Source organism: Myotis lucifugus, unplaced genomic scaffold (genome assembly GCF_000147115.1).
Source record: "Myotis lucifugus unplaced genomic scaffold, Myoluc2.0 scaffold_16, whole genome shotgun sequence".
In the NCBI taxonomy this organism is placed as follows: Eukaryota; Metazoa; Chordata; class Mammalia; order Chiroptera; family Vespertilionidae; genus Myotis; species Myotis lucifugus.
The window spans coordinates 13,249,216-13,265,915 of record NW_005871064.1 but is presented as its reverse complement, the minus strand read 5'-3'; the positions used below and the strand labels follow the sequence as shown (position 1 = coordinate 13,265,915).

At 43.0% G+C, this 16,700-nt stretch overlaps 1 protein-coding gene across 3 annotated transcripts in view; it reads right to left on the bottom strand.

Annotated features, from left to right (window-relative positions):
• Positions 1 to 1,314: 1,314 nt before the first annotated feature.
• TOP1 (DNA topoisomerase I) overlaps positions 1,315 to 16,700 on the bottom strand; it is an 82,551-nt gene continuing 67,165 nt past the window's right edge. For all 3 annotated transcript variants that reach the window (XM_006085178.3, XM_023750880.1, XM_023750881.1), the window contains 10 exons: positions 15,550 to 15,737; positions 15,142 to 15,286; positions 10,900 to 11,043; positions 10,071 to 10,256; positions 9,073 to 9,141; positions 8,426 to 8,540; positions 7,331 to 7,458; positions 4,098 to 4,192; positions 3,720 to 3,869; positions 1,315 to 2,613 (listed from right to left, as the gene is read on the bottom strand). In XM_006085178.3, the coding sequence (XP_006085240.1) occupies positions 2,511 to 2,613; positions 3,720 to 3,869; positions 4,098 to 4,192; positions 7,331 to 7,458; positions 8,426 to 8,540; positions 9,073 to 9,141; positions 10,071 to 10,256; positions 10,900 to 11,043; positions 15,142 to 15,286; positions 15,550 to 15,737 (1,323 nt within the window). In that variant the 3' untranslated portion in view covers positions 1,315 to 2,510. The remainder of the gene's footprint in view (positions 2,614 to 3,719; positions 3,870 to 4,097; positions 4,193 to 7,330; positions 7,459 to 8,425; positions 8,541 to 9,072; positions 9,142 to 10,070; positions 10,257 to 10,899; positions 11,044 to 15,141; positions 15,287 to 15,549; positions 15,738 to 16,700) is intronic.

Genomic DNA, 16,700 nt, shown 5'->3' with positions numbered 1-16,700 from the left:
TGTGTCCTAGTTGTGGCAGGTCCTGCTCAAATCCCAAACTTGAGGTCTACTTTCTCATCACCCACCCACCAGTCATAAAGCTTAAAGCTTATCAGTTAGGCACTGAAAGATCCTCTCTGTTGCTGTTCCTTACACTCAGTGGTCTAGCTACACCGCCAAATTAAAAAATACCTGGCTGGAAAAACAAACAAAAAACCTGGCTGCAATCTCTAGCTCCAAAGCCATGGTGGCTACTTAACACTTGGAGTGCGGGTGAATTTCCCGCCAAAATATAAGATGGCTCTGTCTTTTGGTTTTGTTCCATCCACCAAAAGGGTGGATTACAAACAAATATTTGGTAATACGCAGTTACAATCGGCCCGAGTTTACACGTTTCCCGCACTCCACCGCAAATCTATATGAACCGAGTTTTAAGACGGCTCCCGCGGAGTACGCGCAATTCACGCAAGCCGACCGTTTCCCCGCACTCCAAGTGTTAACCTCCTTTATTCCCTGGGGTGAATGCTACTCCCCCCCCCCCCCCACCACTGGCCAAAAAAGGAGCCCCGCCCTCCCCCAATTATCTGCAGGGGGCCCAGCCCTGGGAGTTGAGAGCCTATCAAGGAGATGGCTCTGCTCCAGAACATACTTGCACTTGCTAGCAGGAGGGCATACAGCTAAGTGAGCAATTCTGACCACTCTGGCCTTCCTGCTCCATTGGACCCAGAGATCTCATCCTTCACCCTGAATTCCAGACTTCGCTGTAACCTAGGATGAGGAAAGGAACAATTTTTGTAGGGTCCCTGGTCAGCCTGGGTACCAGAGCACTGGGAAATGGTCACAGATCACTCTGTCTTTCAATCAATCAATCAATCAATCAATCAATGCAGGGAGAAGTCTGCATTCCACCAGGGAGAGGGCTTCTGGGATCCAGTGTCCTAACTGGCTTAGTACCCTCAATTCCTGCCCTCCTGTTAAGTCTAGCCACACAAGCAAACGCAAAGCTCCCTACTGCTTCTGGCCAGCACACATGGAAAGTGTTCCCAAAATCTGCCTCCCAAATACACTTGCTCTAGCCTTCTAATACAGTCCCTGCACCCCATCTGTTCTTGTAGACTTTCTGCACTCTCCCTCACTTCCTGGGCCTGCCTTCATTCTAAGGGTGTGGACTTTGACTCTCCTTTGACCTACACCCATGGCAGCAGGACTCCTGGGGAGGGACCCACCCTTGCTGACCAGAGTAGCCAGACCAGACCACTTCCGTACCAAGTAAGTCCCAACCCCAGAGTCCCACTCTGGCCTGGAGCCCTAGGTAACAAAGAGGCAGACACTTAGTTTCCGTTAGGTTGTAGGAATTTATTTTAAATAACCTACAGTTGATTAAAAGGGAATTCATGATAAAAATAGAAGATACTTGAGGAGAGATGTGGGAAATGACTCTGCACGCACACTAAACTAACAATGCCTCTAAAACTAATGATTATAGCAAAAAATGTTTTCACATTAAAATTCTGCTTTTTATGTGTTCTTTTTTTCCATTTTTTTTACACAATTACAAAAGAAAAAAATAAAAGCCCTAAAATCTTGATTATTTTTCTTTTTTTGGACCAAATACTCATTTTCCTCTAGACTTATTGACCTGTGACACTTTTTATACAATAAAATCTTTCAGGTGAAAGACTGGGGTTTAAAATGAAAAAGATGTTATCTGAAAGGGTACAGAAAATGCTCAGAACAAAGGATGATGGGAAAATGGTTTCAGTCACTGATTATTTCATTATCCTTAGACTCACTCACCCCTCATCCCTCCCCGACCCCAATCTACACGATCTTTAAGATCAAGAAAAAGGTTTAAATATTTTAAAATAATTAAAAAGAAATAAAAATTCACATTTAAAAAGGAACACTCAAGTCAGGAAATATTTTCCCATCATGCTTTTCTGTGAACAGGTGTCTGAACCAAAACACTGCCGATGTCACAACTGCTTCAAGTTTAATGAAAATTGATTCCCATGACAATAGATATTGACAACTCTTAACAGGTGCGCCGGGTTTTTGTTCTACTTAATTTTAAATTCCTGAAATGGGGGAGAGGGGAGGGAGTTTAGGAATTCATTTCTATTAAAATATAGAAGTTATTGCAAAACCCTAACTGTAAAAACGCACCAATATAATCGGATTTTGTATACAGTAGCTAAGAGAATCCAAATGTGTCAGTGAAACAGTGAATTTGCCTGGCAGAACTCTGACAAATTCCCATCCACTTGCCCTCTTGAAAATAAAAACAAAATTCAAAACAAATCATACAGCTAGAATTTTGATATCTGAAATATTTTTAAATAAGTTGTCCATAGGACAACTGGCTCAGCTCTCCCTTATAATATCTTCAGGTTTATCTTTTCTCAAAGATGTTGGTTTGTTAAGACTTGCTGCCTCTCCCCCATCAGGTGTGAGGGCAAGCGAGGCTCACAGTTTATCCATCTTCTCCAAACCACACTGTTCCTTTTCACAGAACTGCTCCTCAAGACTGGCTAGAACTCATAGTCCTCGTCAGCCATGTCGATAGCCCAGGCAAACTTCTCCCGCTGGGTTTTGTTGTAAATTTTCTCAATTGGGACCCCCCACTTCTTGCACCTGCAAACAAGGGAGAAAAAGGGGGGTTTAGTGTCTCTGGGAGCAATAGCCCAGACCTGGGGCCAAGGCTTGGATGTGCTGCCTTCTCCTTCACATGCATCTGGTGAGAACGAGAAAGTAGGTGCTACTACAAATGCACAAATGAGAAAGATACAGATAAAAAGACCAAGGTAGAACAATTATGTTCTCATGCAGCTAATGAGCACAGAGCTGAAAACTGAACCCAAGCATCTGGCTCAAGTCCATAGTGCCTTGCAAACTAACCAATCCCCTGACACCAAACAGGGCAAAAGAGTAGATAGGGTACAAGAGTAGGATGGAAAAAGGCCTAGAAAAGTAGGTGCCACAAGGGATGATTCTTCTACCTAGTCCCAGAACTTAGCAACTCAAGGTAACTAATAAGCATCTTCATAAAAGCCACTTATTTGGGGATATTATTTTATGAGTGAGTGAGTGTGTGTGTGTGTGTGTGTGTGTGTGTGTGTGTGTGTGTGGTAGGGGATGGAGGAAGTGAGCAAACCATAAAAATTTATCTGCCTTTGTTAAAAGGTCCCTCTAACTCTTTGTATAGGTTGCTCAAATCTTGTGTTCTCATTTTTGTTTTTTCTCCTTGTAAATTATTTTATTGAAACACTAGCGGCCCAGTGCATGAAATTTGTGCCCGAGTAGGGTCTCTAGGCTTGGCGGACAAGCAGGGCCGATCGGGGCCTTGCCTTCCTTTGTTCCACACCGCCCCCTGGTGGTCAGCGCACATCATAGCGAGCAACTGAACTCCGGGTAGAACTCCTGAGGGGACACTTTGTATATTAGCCTTTTATATATATGAGATTTTGTTGAAGTGAGGGGCTCTTTTATATTTTTCCTTCAATACAGGTGAAGAGTTTCTATTCTTATCTAGGATGGGGACTGCACCTGCCTTTTTAAAACATACGTAAATACACTGAAAGGCACTGTAACAGCATTGACCACTGAAGTCCATCCAGAATGTTCTGATGCCTTTGCAGTACGCACAGGCTGGCAGAGGTTTCCCAGAGCACTAGAAGTGCACAGTTCTCTCATAATCCCGCCACCCTTCTCAAGCCAGTAGCAAAGGGCTCAATGCTTACCAAGCCACTGAGATCCTTGGGTCCAGATAATTGAGTTTGGAGGTTCCCAAAGCAATCTGTTTATTCTCCTCTCGGTCTGTGGCCTGAACTTCAAGCTTCATCAACTGTTCCTCCAGTCTCTGCACAGCCTTCTTCTTTGACTCTACCACCCTGGGAGAATGGATGTCATCAAGAACCAGACCTGGCCTCTGGCAAGAACACTGCAACCCCACCCTGCCACTTAGGGGGCAGTAAAAGCAGAAAAGTCCCAAGTACAGAGATTTCCAAAAAGCATCATTCTGAAACCCTAGAAAAGCTGGAGCCCAGAAACCTGGCCCATATTACACATGCTTTTTTCTCTCAACCAACCCCCAGCTTTGCACACCACCAAGCACATACTTTTTGGTCTTTGTATCCTTCATGACCTTGGCATCAGCTTTAGCACTTTTCAGGTCTCTCCGGGCATCTGCCAGCTGTTCCTTCTTGGCATCAATCTGGGTGGGGGAAGAACATCAATCAGTTTTAGGAATACAAGACGCCTAGAGAGAAGAAAAGAACTACTGTATCACAGAAGATGAAACCTAGACGTCTCCACCAGGCAGGCAGTCTCTCTTGGTGGTCTGCCAGGTAAAAACACCCAAGGGTGGCTTCATGAAAGCACAGAGTAGGTGCACAGTGACTGCTGAATTCAACTGCTACTTGGCCATTTATGTTCTTCAGTGACCCACCAAGAAATGAGCATTCTATAAGCAGAGATCCAGGGCTCCATTAATCCAGATGTTCAGGAAGAGAACCAGCTGGGACTAGGAATGTGGGTGCTAATCTTTTAGATGAATGTGGCCATAGACACCTGACAAGAGGGCTATAGACAAGCTGTTTATCCAATGGAACCTGAGCCAGGCCCCAGCCTTCATTCCAAGAATGCTGCAGCTGAGACAGAATCCTTGCATTGACTGAGCCCACTTCATTTCTTAGATTCTGCCAGCACTCTGGGAAGGAGCTGTCAGCTTCTAGAGAAAAAAGGATGTGTGAAGAGAATATCCAAGGGACTAAAAAATGGCAACTAAAAGGTCAGCTAGTCCATTCCAAGCTGATATATGGCATGTCCTGCCCTTGGCATTCTGTTTTCAAAAGGAGAGGGAGCTGAGCCCTGGCCAGGTGGCTCAGTTGGTTGGGGCGTTGTCCCATACATCAAAAGGTCACGGGTGCAATTCCAAGTCAGGGCACAAACCTAGGTTGCAGGTTCAGGGCCTGTACTGGAGGCAACCAATAGATTTTTCTCACATTGATGTTTCTCTCTCTCCCCTCTTTAAAATCAATAAACATATCCTCTGGTTAAGATTTGTAAAAAAAGATAGAGGGAGCTGAGACGGGAAGACAAAGTAGTATTTCCGCAGAAACAGAGATTTGAAAACATTTTTAGCAGTGGACCTCTTTTTCCAAATGAATCTCATGGAGTCCCAGTCAATAAAAAGACCAGGCAGTTGCAACTTTTCTTGCTTGATAGAGCCCTTGAAAAACACCTCGAGAACCTAAGCTTTTCTCTGAGTTCCTGTTTGAGGATGGCAGAAGGCAACACCATGGAACTAGAACCCAAACCTGTGAGCTCTCGCTGCTGAGTGCAGGTACCCCAGACCTGCTCACCTTGCTTACCTGGAGGTCAAGGGGACCGCTGCAGAGTAAATGCATGCCTGATTCAAACACACTGGGCTGTTGCTCTCAGCCTAGAATTGCCTATTAGATGCACATACACAGCCCCAGATTGGAAACAGAGGCTACCATTGTGAGACAATCATTAAATGCATTTTACTATGAATGGCTTACTTCCAACATTTATGTTGTCCAAAGGCAAGCTGAAGGAACTGATTCTATACACAAAAGCATCACAGACACCATTAGCCAGATTCTTCTTAGGCTAAAAATGCCACACACCACAATCTTTTAACCATTTCTGTGAATGCTAAGTTGGCAGACTATGTCAAATTCTCTCAAAGCATCAAAGACTTCATTGATTCACTTGGCAAAGGGGCGTGTGTTTGCTTTGTGGGCACACAGGAGAGGGTTCCTGGGCTTGGAGGGCTCGTCTGGCAGGCAGCCTGGGCTGCCCAAGCAGTGGTTCCAGAGTGAGGTCAACAAAAGACCTCCTCATACTCCAGGGAGGGGTCTCCTGAATTAGGTAAACACCTGAATATTCATGCTTTTATTTCTGGCTCAGAACAACATGAGCAGAGTAAATGATACCAGGTGACAGCCATTTAACAGAGTGGCAGGAAACGGGAGCTGCTAGGAAGGGTGGTCTGTAGGGTTCTTTGCCTGCCAACCATATGGTCCAAGGATTTGAGAGCTCTGTGGACACATTAATTTACTGTGGACGTATGCATCCCTTCAGGTAAGCTAGATAGTACCATTGGTTGTGCGTATCTTTTGACCCAGATGTACTACTACTAGGTATTTATCTTGAAGACATTTCAACAGAACAAAACTTCATGATGGGCCTGAAAATATGTATGTGGTCTCACTCTATAGCAGTTTTTAAACTCCAGTTGTCCAAGTACAGAATTCTGTGAACATGGATGGAAAAATATCACATCTGTAATTTCATCACCTCTAGTTGAAATTCATCATTTCTCCTCCAATTATGTGGGCAACAAACTATAGTGATGTGATACAAGTAGTACCTATGATTTTATCAGCAATAGATAGTACAGATATTTTCATATCAATAATTATTGCAGATCTCTTAAAGTATCATTTATATTCATGACTACCTTGAAATTTATAGGTTATTAGAACCACCTTACGATTTTAACAAGTTAATAAGGAAGCACATTTATTACTATATCAGACTTTAAAATATATTTGGTAAGTATATTTCATGATAGTTGGTTTCCTTTATAACCCTATGTGTCTGTCAGCAATGAAAATTCTCACTGTGGGTTAGTACATAAGAATGAATTAGATCTGCAACCACTGCTCACACAAAAAAGCTCATCGTCAAACGTGCAGTGTGTCTTGTGGCTTAAAAGCTCAGTACCAGGCAGAGTCAGAGGAAGGAGAAAGGCACATAGAAGAGAAACAGTATCTATTTGTTTGCATGTCAGTTTCTCCCTAGCATTCAAAAGATGTTTGAAGAAGAGCTACATAAAATATGATTCCCTGTGGAATGTGCAAAAATAAAAATAGCTGTGCTGGAATTGGGGGGAAATTAACTATCATTGTTTCATCTTTTCAATTTGATACAATCTAATTTGGAAATAATTGTATTTCTGGGCTGTGGCAAGGAATTGTGAAGACTTTATCTATTATCCTCGTGTATAATAAAGACAATTGGCAATATTTCAACCTGAGCTTTTCAAAATGGGAAGTGGCCAATGCAGAACTTGTGCACACAGAATGAGCACCTTCTGAACAGTGGGTACCAGGCACTCAGTGTCTTCCTCAGGGATGACTGCTATCAGTAGTTCCATTTGTTTAGCTCTAGTGTAGACCTTTCTTCCAGAACAGACCCAGAACTGGCCTTCTGATATCCCAGCCTGGAAGGCTGAATTAAAAATGCCTTTTGTTTTCAGAATATCAACTCATGGCAGACAGTTCTCTTCATTTTGCTACTCCACCATCCAGATTCAAAATACCTTAGATTGCAAGTTCATCATGGACTTCTCAAAAGTTTTTGGTGGTGCCCTCTGATGGTTACAAAGAATTGCAACAGCTCGGTTGGCACGGTTATAAGATAGGATCTTTGCTGGGATGTTCTCATCCGCTGTACAGAAAGAAACGTGACAGTAAAAAAGAGTGAATTTGTACAACCAGAGAAAATACCCATGTGCCTTCCCTAGTGCTCCATCCTCATGATTTTACTGGCTCTCATGTCACTCCAATGATCAAGTTTCCCCAAACCACCAATCAGTTCAAAATCAAAAGTCTACACACTCATCTGCTTGCTGCAATGCCCGCTTCCCCAACCTACCCCACCCAATGTAACCTGAAGAAAATAGGGACTTGGGACAGAAAGAAGCCAAGGTAGAGAAGACAAAGGGACCATAAATTTTACATTTTAAAACCCCAAGGCAATATATTTTTTTAAGTACAATAAAAAGTGTTAGCCAAGGAATTTTCTTACTTGTGTCATTCTTTATCCTGCCCTAAAATACTGACCTTCTACATATCCATCTTTGGCTTTTCTGGCTCATATTCTAAAACCATTGAACATATTTATAGAGGACAGTAGGAATTTAGCAGTGACTGGGCTCCAGGAAAAAAGCTTGCAGAATGTGGTGATACCTTCTGCAGCTGGTTTTTAGAATTCAACCTACTCATAAGGGAAAAAATTGACAGAAACCTCAAGGAAAGGATTTGCTCTGATATTATTTTTAGTAACCATGACAACCTACTCTCCAATTTAACAGAACATTACAGCACTATGTCTTTTCTCTGTGAGCTTTAAAATAACATACATATAAAACAAAGTGCAGGCATTTTCAGAGCAGATAGAAAGCCCCTGTCAGCATTCCATAAATCGAAACTAGAAGCTGGGGTAGGAATGGGGGAAATGGCACTGGTCTTATGTTTATACAGACTAAGCCTTAGCTCTCTACTGGAGGGATAGAGGGAAAAGTTTCCAGTCACAATGTTAAGAGAAAATGTGGAACAGACCTAGGATTTAGTGGGACAAGGGCACTGGGCATCACCAGCAGGGTGTGGGACCTGGGTGGCCAAGCAGTACTTACGGGCTGTGAGTTCTTTTAGCTGCTGCTGTAGCGTGATGGAGGCATTGTAGGTACGGAACACCTTGGCAGTCAAGCCCTCCATGAGATCCTGAAGATGCTTATTTAAAATAGCAGTCTGGATGAGATAAAGCAACGAGGATGTTGGAATTTATGGTAAAAGCCACACAACCCCACCCATTCTGGCAAGCTCGAGGACACTGATGCCAGTGCATCACGACCTTGCCAAGTTTACTGCTCTGCCAGACGGAAGGTAGGAAAAGTGAAATAGAATTCTGGAATGTAGGGTTCATGATACCTCCCTAAGATGTACTTCAATCTTAAGCAGGCCCATAAAGCAAATGTGTCCTTCCTTGTTAACATCTTCCCTGATAGGATATGAAGGACAGGTCTGGGGTCTCCAGAGGTGGCTGGCATCTAGCCAAGGGAAGGCTTGCAGGAATCAGAGGAGGATAAAAGCAGGGTCTGTTTACCCTCGTCTTAGGGCTTTGGCCCTGGATTCACTGTATGCCCCGAGGGAGGAAGAGCATAGAGGAAGCCACAGGATAAGCTGAGGGGAGAGCCCAAGTCACCCCAGGCAAACCTCTCCTTTAGGAGCTTGTGGGCTCTGGCTGGGCCCCTCTTCAACCCAGTGCACTTTGTCCACTCACATTGAGTCTATCAAAAAGATCATCCTCAGGCTGTTTGTTCTCCATAAATAGTTGTAAGTTCTTAAAAACCTACAAGAAATAATAATTTTTAAGACCTTTACTTTGGAAACAATTATAACTTTAAAAAAAACCCACAAAGCACTAGGGGCACCACATTCTTTACCCAAACTCATTTACCATTTGTGCAGTGTGCATGTCTGCTGGCTCTTTCTCTCTACGTGTGCGCTAATTATCTGTTTTGAACAATCTGTGGGTACTTACACAGGATGGAGGTTCACAGTATTTATCAGCTTCATAAATTTACAGTGATACCTTTTTATCTAATCTACTGTTCATACTCCAATTCTTTCAGCTGACCTAATGATATCCTCACCCTCCAACCACTCCCAATGTGGAATCCAATCTAAGCTCAGGATTTACATTTAACGGCCAGGTCCCTTTAGCTTTATTTCATCTGGAGCATTGCAACCGCCAGTAAAGCCCACATTACTGATGAAACCTCAGCCCGAAGGGCTGTATTACTGGGATCCTACACTCTAGGTCTCTGGTTAAAGCCCAATATGGGGGGAGGGGAGATGCACTGAGCTGCAATACCTCTTCAGCTATAGGCTTAGAGATCTAAGCACCAAAAGGCTACTTTTTCACTCAATCAGGACCTGGGGAGAAGTTGAGCCAAGCAACAAATAACAAATGTGCAACATGACCAAGGGATATGGAAATGTGGTTACATCATTAAAATGACATCGTGGGTTCAATCTTATGCTGAGTTTGTTGTGAGGGCCAACCTCTACAGCATACTCTGTTGAATACTGCTATGGGAGATGGCCCTCATTCCCAGGAATTGGGGGTGAGGGCAGGGACACCAAACAATACCTCTCTCCTCTCTTTTGAGTGTTTTTCTAGTGCCCAGCAAAGCACAGAGCACACAAAAAGCACTCAACAAAAATGCTTGTTGAATGGATGGATGAACGAATAAAAAATAGGCCACATTAACTTACTCGTTTCTCAACAGGGACTTTGTTATAGTATCTGATTGAGTCCTTCCCAAGGAAGTCAAACTCGACCACATATTCCTGGCCATCCAACTCCGGGTGCAGATTGATATGCTCCACGCGCAGCGAGCAGCAACCCACAGTGTCCGCTGTTTCTCCTTCCTCTTTCTCATTGCCTGCTCTCAGAGCAAGCTGTCCCAGGAAGAGAAAGTGAGAGAAGATATAAAGATTAGCATGAATGAAGAAACTTCAGTCTCACAAGATCTCTATGAAACCAAAATCAGAATCCTCTCAATTCTCTTTGGGGACAGAGCATTATTCTGCAAGGCCTGGGAATTCTGGATTCTGCATTGTTGCTTCTTTCTCTATAAAATGAAGTATGAAGAGTCACGGGGATATTAAACTTCCTATAAATCCAACCTCTTTACTGTGTCTTCTCAACTGGGAATGGAGGAAAGGAAGGACTTTTTTTTTTTTTTAAGCAGCAACTGAGGGAGTGTTTCTAGTCTTGGCAATCAGACTCAAAAAGTTAGTTTCTTAATTTTGCTTAATTTTTGAGACAATTTAGAATTTGTGCTCAAATATATAAAGTATAAAACTTGTGGGAAAAAACATGGAATCTTTTCAGGTAGACTGTTCAGACAGCACCAGACATGGACTGACTCTCTCTCCATTTCTACCCTCCCTATTGGACCAGAGACTGGATGAGCAGGACCCCGGGTGTTGGCTTGTCACCACCTCTCCAGTACTTAGCATGGGGCCCAGAGGAGTCAACTCTCCCTACATCTTTGTTAAGCTGAACACATCAGGCAATGTGACAGGCAGATGCTCTCACCTTGTCGATGAAGTACAGGGCAACAGCTCTCTGCCTGACTTTCATCTCTTTGGACTTCCAGTCTTCTCGATACTGGTTCCGGATCTTGTCCACACACTTCTTCAGCCTCCGAGCGGTCTCATATTTCTGCCAGTCTTTCTCACCCTGCAAAGACCCAACCCCAAAGGTGGATTGCTTAGGGATGGTGAGTAATGATAGACTGTAAATACCCAAGTTCAGGGCTCTGCACCAAAGAGAAGAAACTTGAGCTTTTAAGCAAGGGAGAAAAGCAGAGTACTAAAGAAAAATTTTCAGGCCTTTAACCTGATGAGAACTCATGCGGTCCCGTTTTACTATCGAGCTCAACTGACTCCTAATTACTAAGAAAGCCTCTGGCTTTCACTTTTTGAAATGTTTACATTCTTGGGAAAGGCCCACATGGCATGTCCCCAAACTGACTTCTGTCAACACAAAGGGTATAAACACCCCCATCACAGCTTTACTATGGAATCTGTGACCCAACAGCAGTTTTCCACTGGAACTGAATTTCATTAAATTCAAGACAACCATTTAGTTTGATGGAAGAGACTGTGAAGGAAGCAGAACCAAAGATTACAACATGTAATTATGAAGGAACACAATGATTTCTAGGAAGAGCCGTAATTAAGCACCATTTTCTAACTTCTGCATTTAAAAGTATTCTTGATTAGACTGAGGGAAATAATGTTACTGGGAAGTCTTTTCTTTGTAAACATTAGAGCTTTTTGTGGAAGGTTTAAAAATTGAATTCTAAAGCAAATTAAAGACTTTTAAAAGGGTGTGAAAAGGCTGAAATCTTGCATCAATTAGTATCAAGTCAGAAAGGTAAGGAGAGAAAAAATATCCAAGAAATCTAAGAGCATCAGAAGTATTACCAGGCCTAAAACACACTATATGGACATGAATGCAAGGATGGAATTTCAGAACCCAAGAATATGCTCTTAATCCCCCTACCCCACAACAAAAGAGGAGTAGTGATTTTAAACCACATATGCCTGCTTCCTGCCTATGACACGTGGTCCTTGAGATGTAAGAACTGTGATCAATGTAACTGGCCCGAGCACATAGGAGTGGGAGGTACATAGAACAAGAAATGTCTTCTACTTCTCCTAACAAACACTCAGAAATGAAAGCTCACTCAAGTATACTAAGGAGTTGTCAGCACCCTCCCACACTGAGTGTGGACTAGCTATATGTATTTGTTTGGCAATAAAACAAGAGGTTCAGTAGCTATATGTTGTTGTGGGTGGGTGATTTAGTCGTTTGGTGATACAGAAGAAATATCTAAGTTCTATTTCCAGACAATGGAAAGCTGAAAATTTCTCACAGATTTTTCTCAGTACATTTTGACATTTAAGAGTAAGAACAGGTGTGATATAAACTGTCCTTGTGAACAAGTCAGTAATACATCTCCGTGACATAACACATAAGATTAGACACGGAAGGCTCATCTACAACAATACAGTCTCCAGCTCAGAAGTGGGCTTCTCTCCCCATACTCTAAAAGGCACAGAGGTCTACCACAGCCTGACTCTGACTCTTCCAAGTCCTGTAGAATTTATTTCCTCAGTCCCTTAGTCATGCCACTGAAACAAGGTTTAGAAAACCCAACAAATAATTCATTCACAGAGGCTACCACAAGACCAACTTTTCCTCATATGTTGGTTGGGCTTCTGGTACAGGGATCCAGGATTCTCTCAAATAAGGACCCAGCGATGGGGATGAGGCAGAAGCCACCTTGTCTAGGTCCAGCAGGGGAGGGCGGGCCTCCAGGAAGTATGTTTATATTTGCTGCCTTCAGTGTCCCTGAACAGAATCCAGAGTAAAATGCACTTGAGCAAGTTTCAGAATACTTGTAAAAAATAAAGTATCTGTTTTGGTCTTCCAAGCCAAGGTTTTTATCAAAACCATCTCAGTAAAACAAGGTGTCCACTGTAGAGGGGCTGCCTTTAACACCCTGTCCTCTTCCCCTACTCAGTCAACCCTCTGTAATGGAAAAGAATCCACTGCCCAGCTGGTGTGGCTCAGTGGCTGAACACTGACATATGAACCATGAGGTTACAGTTCAATTCCTGGTCAGTGCACGGGCCTAGGTTGCAGGCTTGATCCCATCTGGGGCATGCAGGAGGCAGCCTATCAATGAGTCTCTTTCATCACTGATGTTTCTCTCTCTCTCCCCCTCTCCCTTCCTCTCTGAAATCAATCCTATCCTATAAAATAAAAGGCTAATATGTAAATCAACCTAATGGCGAAACGACCAGTAGCTATGACGTGCACTGACCACCAGGGGGCAGACGCTCAACGCAGGAGCTGCCCCCTGGTGGTCAGTGCGCTCCAATAGGGGGAGCACCGCTCAGCAAGAAGCCGGGCTCATGGCTGGCGAGCGCTCCAATAGGGGGAGCACTGCTCAGCAAGAAGCCGGGCTCATGGCTGGCGAGCGCAGCAACAGTGGTGGGAGCCTCTCCCGCCTCCACAGCAGCTGACCATCAGTCGGACATCCCCCGAGGACTCCCAGACTGCGAGAGGGTGGGCTGAGGGACACCTCCCCCCACCCCAGTGTACAAATTTCGTGCACTGGGCCTCTTGTAAAAGCTGAAGGATTCACATTTCTTTTCCCCTCAACAAATACCACTTGCCAAGTCTTTAACCATCTTCTTGACTCTTAGGATCACAACCCAGCTGACTAGAGTCAGCCACTGGATATAAGGTTCTAGGCAGGACCTACATGTGGGTGACTTCTAGGTTCACTGCCATAACCATCATCCAGAAACCTCACAAATCTCTGCCCTTGAAGTACTGCCATCACTTATTTTAGGTCATCACCATTTCTTGCCTGGAATACTAAAGAGTCTCCCTACTTGTTTGCATCTAATCCACAGAGCAGCAGTCAGAATGATCAATTATGTCACAGGTTCCTAAAACACAAACCTGGTATTACTCACCCTCTTTAAGACCCATTGGCCTCCTATTGGACTTAGGATAATATAAAAAACCTTCAGGAAATGTCTGAAGATTTGGCCTGCATCCCTCTCTAGCCTTCCTTGAATTTCCTTCATAAAGTTGTTCCTGGCCTCTTAACTGCTGAGAATAACTGCTCTATTTATCTAAAGCATTTAATATATGCCTTTCTTCTAGTATAACTGAATTCTTACTGAATTTGCCCACCAGACCACAAGTTCTTTGAGGGCTAAAACCGCTGTTTATCCACCTGTGTGGGATTTCAAAAGGGAATACAATATAATACATTTCTTTACATGAATTCACTTTTGCTCACCATGAGGTTCTCTTTCTGATTCTCTACTTACTCTAAACTAGAAAAAGTGACATTTTCAAAATGAAGAAAACATAAATGGGCAATTTTCATTAGAACGCAGGATTATGAGCTAAAAACGGTGCAGTTTAGTCTAAGATACATGGCCTTTTGAGCTATGGCCTTACTGGTTAAACAAACGTTCAATGACCTATAAACCAAGATTAAGAAGGTCTTTAGTCCCAGTCCCCTGCATGTAAACAGTCACAGTCTACATGGAACTAATTCCTTGACTGTTTTCTTATGGAGCTCATCTCTCTTTCAGTCTGCTGATCACATTTCCATAATATATCTAAGGAAGGAAGTTTGTGGGACTCTCCCAAGCAGGATATTCCTGCCGGCTAACAAGAACTGACTGCCCTTCCCAGTTTTCCCCTTTCAATAACAGCATGTGGGTGTTCAGCAGTTGGTGACATGCTTTCATATGCATTATCCCACTTGGTCCTGGTGGAACCTACTCACCTGAAACCTTGACAAGTCAGATTATGTAAGATTTTACAACTTTTTTTTGGATTCAGAGCAATTACATTCCCTTCTTCAGAGCCAGGAAAGGTGAGGAAAAGGAAAGGAGCTGTAGAAGCCAAAATACATGTACATTCTGAACACTGGCTAGCAGGCAATGTGAAGGCAGCTACCTTGTTTACTAATACCATTCCTAGCACCATGTACATACTGTGTCAGGCACATACTGGGATTTCAGCAAATATCTGTGAATAAATGAGCAAGATTACAATGTGATGCAAAAACGGATACATGTTAGGGAGGTCACTGGATAATGCTAACCATGAAAGTACTTGCTTTCTTTTTGTGGGAAGGGTTTTTAATTTGTCCAAGTGATTCTAAAGTCTGAAAACATTACATTTCAACAAAAAGAAACTACCCACTAACTGGGGCAGCTCTGAGCCACCCCTTACCTTAATTCTTGAACTGGGGTTCAACATGATGTATTTAATGGAACCCTGGATGTTCTCTGTCCAGGAGACCAGCCAAGTAACCTTATTATCATGTCGGACTTCTTTCCATTTATGACCCGGAGGAGGAGAAGGAACCTTGGCATCTCTGTGGAAATAACAAAACAGGAGGGCAGTGAAATGACACATGAGGAACAATTTCACCTTTCTTGACCTAATGTGGATTAATCTGCTGAGCATATACGTCCAAGTTTCTTCCTCACCAATCAATACATTAAACACACTTGGAGATGTACACATGGAAATACTGAGCTGCCCTAATCAGTTCTCTAACGTGGGAAATATTCCCAACTACTAAGAACAAAGGAAGCCCCCACTTCATTTCTGGCCCAAAAGATGAACCGGGCTCACTTGCTACAGTTGATGATTATGTCCTCAGGCATGATCCGTCTCTTCAACATGCCCATCTTGGGGTGGTTGCCACGGCCACGGAAAAGCCCAGGCGGTTCTATCTTGAAGTTGGCAATTCTCTCTCTGTGGTTATCCATAATACAGAAACCATATTCTTTTAGTATTTTTTCATTCTCCTCTTTGATTTTCTGGAAGAGAGAAAGAAAATACTCAAAATGGGTTCAAATGGCTGTTCTCTACTTATTCTTATCTCTTGTGTGAGAACAGGTCAAAGTAAAGTCTAAAAATTGCTAAGAAATGAATTCAATTACGGAAAAACCTCTAATAGAATTTTTAAACTTAAATACAATAAAATTTCTCTAAATATCTACCTATAAGGACTAATTCAACTGTAAATTCAAAACTGATTCTGTCATCTTTAAGGATATATGTTTATAAATATACCAGAGGCCAGATGCATGAAATTCATGCAAGAGTAGGCCTTCCTTCCCCTGGCTGCTGGCACCGGCTTCCCTCTGGCACCCAGGACCGGGGCTTCCCTTCGACCACTGGCTGGCACTTGCAGCCCCAGCTTTGTCAGGAAGGTTGTCCAGAAGGACATCCGGTCTGATTAGCATATTACTCTTTCATATATAGATTACCTTGGTAGTTTGTTGTTGTTAATCCTCACAGGAGGGTATTTTTCCATTGATTTTTAGAGAGAGTGAAAAGGAGGGGGAGAGACGCACATCAATTGGTTGCTTCCCGCATGCACCCCAACTAGGGCTGAGATGGAGCCTGCAACTGAAGTAGGTGCCCTTGACCAGAATCTAACCTGTGACCCACAGGCCGACACTCTATCCACTGAACCTATGAACTCATTTTTTTGGTTGATTTTTCTTTGTTAAATGGCATTTAAAAATATAAATATAAAAAATATCTTTGTTTTACTATGGTTGCAAATATCAAAAAATTTCTATATGTGACACTGCACCATAGTTAAGTTAGGGTTTTTCAAAATGCTGACACGCCGAGCTCAACAGGTTCGCCATCACTGCTCTAGAAAAAAATGACATCCCAGCTGGATATTGAAAAGATCCTTCAGGAAAAAGGATGGTCAAGGCTGGAAGATGCATATAAATAAGCATGGCTAGATTCTAGTGTAAAGTAGA